Source organism: Selaginella moellendorffii, unplaced genomic scaffold, assembly GCF_000143415.4.
Source record: "Selaginella moellendorffii unplaced genomic scaffold, v1.0 SELMOscaffold_126, whole genome shotgun sequence".
In the NCBI taxonomy this organism is placed as follows: domain Eukaryota; kingdom Viridiplantae; phylum Streptophyta; class Lycopodiopsida; order Selaginellales; family Selaginellaceae; genus Selaginella; species Selaginella moellendorffii.
In genome coordinates this window covers 168,911-177,469 of record NW_003314387.1, presented here as the reverse complement: position 1 = coordinate 177,469, position 8,559 = coordinate 168,911, and the positions used below count along the sequence as shown (strand labels likewise).

The 8,559-nt window shown below is 45.2% G+C and overlaps 3 protein-coding genes across 3 annotated transcripts; 1 reads left to right on the top strand and 2 right to left on the bottom strand.

Annotated features, from left to right (window-relative positions):
- Positions 1-254: 254 nt before the first annotated feature.
- On the bottom strand, positions 255-2,271 carry LOC9645183. Its single transcript, XM_002991919.2, has 13 exons — positions 2,179-2,271; positions 2,014-2,107; positions 1,878-1,943; positions 1,717-1,812; positions 1,517-1,600; positions 1,351-1,466; positions 1,194-1,295; positions 1,030-1,137; positions 911-970; positions 732-852; positions 598-672; positions 507-545; positions 255-453 (listed from the first exon to the last, which is right to left on the bottom strand). The coding sequence occupies exons 1-13, from the start codon at positions 2,205-2,207 to the stop codon at positions 352-354; spliced, it is 1,092 nt and encodes a 363-aa protein (XP_002991965.1). The 5' UTR covers positions 2,208-2,271; the 3' UTR covers positions 255-351.
- Positions 2,272-2,279: 8 nt separating this feature from the next.
- LOC9645215 (pentatricopeptide repeat-containing protein At2g13600) lies at positions 2,280-4,310 on the bottom strand. The gene has a single exon (XM_002991917.2). The coding sequence runs from the start codon at positions 4,308-4,310 to the stop codon at positions 2,280-2,282; it is 2,031 nt and encodes a 676-aa protein (XP_002991963.2).
- A 49-nt stretch (positions 4,311-4,359) lies between these two features.
- LOC9645181 lies at positions 4,360-6,646 on the top strand. The gene is made up of 12 exons (XM_024665704.1): positions 4,360-4,437; positions 4,497-4,558; positions 4,615-4,671; positions 4,737-4,784; positions 4,830-4,934; positions 4,990-5,097; positions 5,154-5,225; positions 5,272-5,322; positions 5,380-5,442; positions 5,499-5,623; positions 5,689-5,797; positions 5,851-6,646. The coding sequence occupies exons 1-12, from the start codon at positions 4,389-4,391 to the stop codon at positions 6,571-6,573; spliced, it is 1,572 nt and encodes a 523-aa protein (XP_024521472.1). The 5' UTR covers positions 4,360-4,388; the 3' UTR covers positions 6,574-6,646.
- The last annotated feature ends 1,913 nt before the right edge of the window (positions 6,647-8,559 follow it).

Sequence of the window (8,559 nt, the reverse complement as noted above, 5' to 3'; positions counted from 1 at the left end):
ATAACCTTAATTATCTTTTATCATTCCGAGAGAAAAGGATAATATGAGGCCCAAATTTACAAATACAATGCCTTATATTAATATTAGTATAGTGGGATTTTAATAAATGTTATATTGGTTTCAATCCAAATCATTCCCTCCTGTATATAAATTAGGGATTTTGGATGTCCATTTCTATATTCCATTTCTATATTCCATGCACTTATACTTAATTAAATTTAAACATAATATTATTACATATTTTAAAATATAAATCCTAAACTTTAGTTTTAAATTTTAGTTTTACTTATTTATGGGAACAATTGCCAACAAAAGAATTGATGGCCTCTGTGAAAAGAATTTGATAGCCAGTTAGAAAATACCATGGCGATGGAGGTCATTAGTGGCATTCCTCTCGGCATCTTTCATTCGCTCCGTGAAAATTCTCCACTCAAGCCTACATCTCTCTCGCACCTACGAATGCAATCACGTTGTTAAAAGCAGTCCTAGTGAAGTTAAGGCCATACCCCTTGCCATGGTGGTTTGCCTCCTTGCACCGTTTGCCCCTGGAGCAAAAGTTTGATTGAAGAACTAAGGAGAAGTTTTGAGCTTCTTTACCTGAGATCCCAAAGAAGGCACACCCTTGTGCTGTATCCACTGTGAATCTACGACTCCAATCTTCTCGTGCGCCGGCTGTATGTAACCACAAACGAAAACGTAAGAACCTGGAAGTCAAATACACTAGAACTAACCTGTGCACATTTCTGAAGATTGAAGTCGAGGCCCCAACCGTGTACCAAATCGTTTTGTATCATATGCCACACGCATCTCCAAGCATTCCTGGAAAACACCGGAGCCATGATCTCCACAAATCTGCCAGAAACACCACTAAGAAATAGAAATCTATGTCCAAGTGAAAGCCAAGACTTACGCAGCACAAGGTGGCTTTTCCGGACCGTCTGCGCACCATCCTGGCCTTTCCTCAGCGTCCCTGCGAGCAAAAAACATCAAGCAATGATTTTACACAATCCAGATTTGGATTAGACGCACTTGTGAACCTCAACGTCACCCCTACGTTTTGTCATTTGCCAAGTCAAAACCCCGTCTACGGCAGGCTGCGATATTTCTAGTTGGTATCTTCTCACAAGGTCTACATACCTGCAGAAAAGAAAAACAGCAAACCATTGATCAAGCTTTGTAGCTCTTTAGCTTACTCCTGAGCATCGAAGTGTTCCAAGTCCAGATCTTCATCCCATATAAATATGAAGTCGAACAGCGCAACCACATCCGGATGCAAGAATCGTTTGGCATACCACCTAGAAAGCAACAGCAGGATGTGACAGGGCCAAGTTTTAACCCGAAGAAAGTTACCATTTCGTCTGTTTCCTAACGCTCACATGTACAGCGCGCTGAGACCACTCGTACTGATCCCATCCATCAGTTCGTCCATCGTAGTGAAAGAGAACGACGAACCAATCCTTGTCAAACTGCAAGCGCTGAATGAGTTAATTGAACGAACGAAACGAGCAAGGCTTACTTTTGAGACCGCTTTGTTTACCATCTCCCGCTGATCAAAACCGACTGTTACTGCCAGTAGATACTTGGGCCTGTGGACGATATCCTACAACAAAGAGAAAGAAAAAAAAAAGCAGGTAAAGCAACTTCGTTTACTTTTATCTCAGATGGAACTGGTACGCATGCATGGAGGAGAAAAAAAAAGGATCTGGAGCGCAGTACCTCATTTGGATCTCCCCACAATCTTCGCAACAAAAGATCCGTCTGTGGAACTATAATTCCCGGCGGTAGAGTCTCTGTACCAGAAGGCTTGATGTTCTGGAAAAGAAGAAAAAAACCAAGCTCTGGTGAAAATGGTGATAGATCTAGAGTCGCTCTCTTACCTTGCAAAACAAGGATTTCCGGCCACACTCCTCCACCAGAGTTCTCATGGACAAAAAGAAGCCAGACTGAAAAAGAAAGAAAAAGAGAAAGCTGTGAGCCAGAGCCAAACTTCGTGAGATCAAGATGGAGAATTACCCTGGAGAAGGAGACACCGACGAAGACTCCCACCACAATCCCGCAAAAAGCCGCAATGATCAAGCGCAGCGACTCATTTCGCTTGACAAGCACGCTGCCAGGAGAAGGATGATAGATGCGAGTCATCACACACAGATCGAGAATTGGCAGCACACACGCGCTTACTTGCGAGCAGTGGGGGGCATTCCGATCATGCGCCCCGCGCTTTGGAATCAATTCCCAGCTCGCCAAGCTTGGAATCTCATCAGCAAATCTGACCAAGAACCCTAAAAGATTGCCACGTTTTTCCCTCCTCCTGGATTAAACCCTAGAGCCGGCGATGCCGACGCGAGAATGTTGGAGATCGTGACGTGCGACGAACAATCCGCCGGATCCAGCCTCAGGACTAGCTCCGCGATTCGTGACGCGCGGCCGAGATCTCCCTGGCAGGAGCCGAGGAGCGATTTCCAGCCGCGGCCGCCCCCTTCTTCATCCTTATCGAGCAGAAACTCCTCGGCCTCGGCCAGGCGCCCCGATCGGCCGAGCAGATCCACAGCGCAGGCCAAGTGATCCTCCGAGGGTTGGATCCCAAAATCCGAGCTCATGGACGCCAGGAAACCCCAGCCCTTTTCCACGGCGCCAATGTGGCTACACGCGGAGAGCACGCTAACAAGCGTGACGCCGTTGGGCAGTATGCCGTCGAGCAGCATGCCGTGGAACACCTCCAGTGCTTTCCCGCCATTTCCACAGTGTGAAAACGAGGCAATGAGCGCGCTCCACACGACGACGTCGTGCCGCGGCGGCATACCGTGGAACGTACGAACGGCCATCTCAGTGCAGCCACACCGGCCGTACATGCTTAACAGCGCGGTACCGACGAGAATATCGCCCTCGATCCCTTCTTCTTGGGTGTGGCTATGGATGACTCGGCCAAGGACGAGATTCGTGATGGAGGCGGCGGCCTCGAGCATCGCCACGAATGTCACTCGATCCGCGGGCACGCCCTCCTGGCGCATCCGGTAGTAGAGATCGATGGCGTCGGGCGGGCGATCGTCGTCGAGGTAGCCGGTGATGATCGCGTTCCAGGAGACTACGTTCCGGATCGGCATCCGATCGAAGAGATCCCTGGCTTGATCCAGGCGCTTGTTCTGGGCGAGCGCGGCGACGATCGCGGTCCAGGAGACGACGTTCTTGCGGCAGCGCATGGATTGGAAGACTTCCAGAGCTTCCTCCGCCATGCGACACTTGCCGTAGAGATTGATCAGCGAATTCCCCACCGCGGCATCCTCGATCTCGATCCCGCCGCTGCTCGCAAGATCGCTGTGGACCGCGATTCCCATGGCAAGATCGCCCTGATGGGCGCAAGCATCGATCGCGCTCACCACCGTCACCTCGTCCGGATAGACGCCGTCGAGATCCATTCGCCGGAAGAGAAGGATCGCTTGCTGGGCGTGGCCGAATTGGGTGTGCGCTGTGATCATCGCGGTCCAGGAGACTTCGTTCTTCAGTGGCATTCGATCGAACACCATAGCCGCCTCTTGCAAATCCCCCCTTTGGGCATATGCTGTGAGGAGCGCTGTCCACGAGACCACGCTTGGATCCTTGATCTTATCAAAGCAATCTCTCGCGTCCTGGATGGATCCACACCTCCCATACATCGTGATGAGAACATTGCCCACCGAAACATCCGATTCCAGCCCCGATTCGTGGATCTTCATCCGCGCGATCTTGCCGTGGTAGAGAGATTTCAGGCTGGAGCACGCATTCACGGCGCTAACGAACGTGATCTTGTCCGGGGCAATCCCCTCGAGATCCATGCGCGTGAAGATCTCCAGCGCCTCCTCCGGGAGATCGTTCTGGGCATAGGCGGCGATCATCGAATTCCAAGACGCGAGGCTCCTCTGCGGCATCTTGCGGAAGAGGAGCTCCGCCTGGGCGATCTGGCTCGACTGCGCGTAGCACGCCAGCATCGCGTTCCAGGACACGACGTTTCGATCGGGCATGCGATCGAAGAGATCCCTGGCGCGGCCAAGATCCCCTTGCTGGGCAAACACGGTAAACATGATGTTCCAGGAGAAGATGTTGCGATTCCCGGCCATGGAGGAGAAGACGCTGGATGCGTCGGCGACGCTGCCGCATCGGCCATAGAGCTGGATGAGAAGATTGGCGAGATAGGTGCTGCTAGAGAGCCCGTGATCGATGATCTCGGCGTGGAGCTTCTTCGCCTGGGGCAAGCTCTTGCATTCGCGAAGAAGAGCCGCCCAGTGAGAATGATCCGTGGTGCTTGTCTCTCCATATTTCCTTCCCCCAGCTAGCATTTTTATTTCTTCCTTCCAGGGCCGCTAGGGTTTATCATTTTCGTCCAGGATCTTGGGCGAGCCAGCGCCCGTCTGGCGATGCAGATCTATCCCACCAAGTCGCAGCTCGTCTCGGCGTTCTGGCGAGGTATGGATCTATGGCAGCTCGATCGATTGTCCTGTGATCAATCGCTCGATTTCTTCCAGACAAGTATGAAAGGGAGGCAATGCGCTACTGGGACAAGTTCTACAAGCGCAATGAGAACAGAGTAATGGCTCTCTTTTCTCTCTATTCTTTCTTCCGGTCTCGCTAACAGGGCAATAGTTTTTCAAGGATCGACATTACTTGGACAAAGAATGGGGGAACTATTTCACGAACTTGGTAAGTTTCTAGAGTGTAGGTTCTCCTTTTTTTTTCTCAATCTCTTGGCATTTTTTTCTTTCTAGAATTCATCGCGTACCCCAAATGCCTCTAGCGCTGGAGTTGTGCTTGAGGTATGGAGTGGTTTACTTCATCCATTCTCGATTACTCTTTAGTAGGTTGGCTGTGGTGTAGGCAACACGATTTTTCCTTTGCTGGCGGAGTACCCCCACATATTTGTGCATGGATGCGATTTCTCTCCTCGAGCGATTGAGATTGTGAAGGTTCGGCTACTTTGGTTCTTTTCCACTACAGGAACTTCTCTCCTTTTGGTCTTAGGCACACAGCGACTATATCGACAGTCGGGCCAATGCTTTTGTTTGTGACGTGACATCGGAACAATTGACGGAACACATGCCTTCTTCGTCAGCTGACATTGTGACCCTGGTAAAGTTTTTGAGCGATCAACAATGAAGTATTGAGGCTTGGTTTTCTATTTGCAGGTGTTTATGCTTTCAGCAGTATCTCCGGATCGAATGTCTGGTGTCTTGGCAAACATCAAGAGAGTGCTTAAGGTCGATAAAACTTGAAACGTGAAGTTTTTGACACAGTGCTGTGCAGCCTGGTGGACATGTTCTTCTCAGGGATTATGCGGTAGGAGATCTGTCCGAGGTGAGCGCCTGGAACTAGTTTGGCTTGGGAGACACTGATATCCTTCTTGATATGCAGGAAAGATTCAGAAAGAAGGACCAGCAGATTAGTGAGAATTTTTTCGTGCGTGGAGATGGCACGGTATGGTAACATTGATATTGATTTGTTTTTTGCACGCATCTGACATGAGGCTTTAGCGCGCGTTTTATTTTTCCGAAGACTTCCTCTCCGAGCTCTTTATGAAAGAAGGCTTCGCAGTGGAGGCGCTCGACGTCGTTTGCAAGGTCGTGGAGAACCGATCCAAGGGCCTTGCTATGGACAGGTTTCACAGTGCTCTCTTTCTTTCCTACGACGATACTTGAACTTGTTCGTGTACTTCTCTTTCAGGAAATGGATTCAAGGCGCCTTTGTTCTCAAAGAAGAACCTGGAGAAGATGCATCGTGCTCGCTAGATGGCCTGGGAGAGGACTTGTTCATAGAAGCACCAGTTCCTGAGGTTGGTTCGTAACACTCGAATCAAAAGTGGTACTATCTAGTTTCTCGTTCCAGGAGACCGCGGTCGAGCTTGGGGACTATCGTATCGTTGCAAAGTCGATATCCCGCAGCCACCAGCACACATGCAAGAGCACAGGACTAATGCTGTGGGAATCTGCCCTGGCAATGTCCCAGCTGCTGCTACGATTTCCATCTCTTCTCCGAAACAAGACCGTGCTAGAACTCGGCAGTGGATGCGTCGGCCTCTGCTCGTTGCTAGCGTCGCTCTCCGCAAGGCATGTCCTCACCACGGACGCGGACACTCAAGCTCTCGACTTGCTCCAGCAAAACATCCAAGCCAACGCTCAAACTTTCCCTGTGGACAAGATATCCTGCCAGAGGCTGCAATGGGGTGACTGTGGCGAGATCTCCTCGGTTCTAGGCCGTTTCTCCGGAGGATTCGAGTTCATCTTTGGAACAGACGTGACTTACGTTGAAGAGGCGCTGCCCGCGCTGTTCGAGACCGCCAAGCAGCTGCTTTCTAGTGCTGCGAGCTCCAAGCCAAGCCTGCTGCTGTGTCATCTGGCCAGGAGGATCGACGAAGCGCAGATAACTTCCAGCGCCGCTAGGCATGGTTTTCTTCTCAAACGCTGGTGGCTTAGCACGGATCAAAGCCTTGCTGTCGAAGAACTTGGCATCGACGAGGGGTTTCACGCAGGGACTTCTTACAACGTGTCCTCTCCAGTGATGTTTCTTTGGTACTCTTATAATTCTCAAGACACTGAATTTCTCCATTGAATCAATTGTGTAGCCAAGATGAGTTATATGTTCTTACATATGAAAAAAATCAATGCCACAGATGTTTACAGAATGTATATATATATATAGAAAAACTAAAAAACAATAATATATGGATTAAAAAAATACTATTATCTCCAAAATCCCAACACATTCTTATATTTGTGATAAGACTTGTGGTTCACAAAAAAAAGTTTCAAACACCATAAGACTTTTATTAAATTTGGGAAATTGATAATCCTTATCATACTATCCTATTTCTTAATATCACTTGCTTACTCACTTGTTTATTCAATTGTCTATAAAGTTGCCTATAAGCTTACTTTAAAATTTGTGAGGAAAATGATGAATGCCTAATACACATAAAAGCTTTAATGACCAAACAACTAATAGTCATGTATAGACACAATAATGGTCCAAAACTGAAAGTGAAAAACAGTTAATTTAGTTCTAAATGGAAGCAATGTTATTATTAGAACAATGAGCAGGAAATGATTGTTAATGAAGTGGAAAAATAATTTAAATTAAAAAATTATATCAACATAAATCCTAATGATTTTTGTGAAGGAGATTACAAAGGTGCTATGGAAAAATATTGTGTGCATTGTATTGCTTTTCTTTTTCACACAGAAACTTAGTCTTAATGGATTTTTTTAAGACTTTTTCACAGTCTTAGTGGTCGTGTCTCTTTCATAGAAAATTTTGAATTAACAGTGGTCTTGAAGGATTGTCAATGGGTAAATGTATTGTTTGTTGTAATGGTGCTTTATGAACTATAATGTCTTTTGAAATTCCTTGTTTCAGTTCAAAATTATAATTTCAAGGTTGGTTTAAGCATTTGCCAATTGTATATGGAATTGCAATTAATTTATGAAGCCAATATTTTATATTCCTTAAAGTTTTTACAATGATATTTTCCTTCAGCAAATCATGATTTAGTGCAAAAATTTCTTGCTCTATGTGTGCAAGACGAAGAAATACATTGAGCACTAGCGGGCAGCATCGCTGGCGAGATCAATTGAGCAGGGATTTGGTCCCAGGAGCATAACTCAAGCATCCATGTCCTCCTTGTTGTTGACATTGTCCCCTGGATTATACTCTCCACCGCATCCACAACCATCAAGTTACAATAGTGTATTAACCTTTGCATCCATGGGTGATAATATTGAAGAGATGAGTGATGGTGGATCTTATTATTTCAAAATACATAGTCAAAGTGTATCATTCAATTGGAAACTTTAAATAAAAGGATAGTGAAGAAGTATAGTATTCCCAATTATATATTTTAGATTCGGTTTATTCTGTTTTCTTATTTCCCATAAAAGGTTTTAAAATAGTATTAGTCTTATTTTTATGCTCTTAATATGCTTTAAACTTATTAGCACTAAACATTATTCTAAAAACTACTCTCTCCATTACTCATATAAAATTTTACAACTATACTATAAACTATTTAAAAATACCAATTTAAAAAATTATTGTAATATTTAAACGAATCACTAAAACTTTTGCTAAAACAATTAAATTTTATTCTGGAATTTTTTCATATTTATTTTAAATTATATTTTCCAGTGGAGCTAGAATCCCAGCTAGCATACATCACTACTTTACAAACCCATATATTTGTGTCGAATTTGAAGTTTCACTGTGTAGTTTCTCTTAAATGTCTTTTAACATTTTATATAATTTGGCATATGGATTTATTAAGTAAAAAAAACATCTATTTCACCCATTAAATCCTTTTACATTTGTTTCTCATTCTGATGTTAGTAGCATGTGTTAATTTTTCATAATTATTAATAAAAGTAACTCTTTTATATTTCTCATTTGCAAAAATTGTTTTGAGTCTATGCATCATTTTACTCAAACTATGGAAATTATTGATTAGAGGATTCTCCACTACACTATATGAGAAAAAAATTGTCCACTCACATTCAAGCATAAAGCAATTGTTAAGTATAATGTAAAGTTTGTGTGTATTAAGAG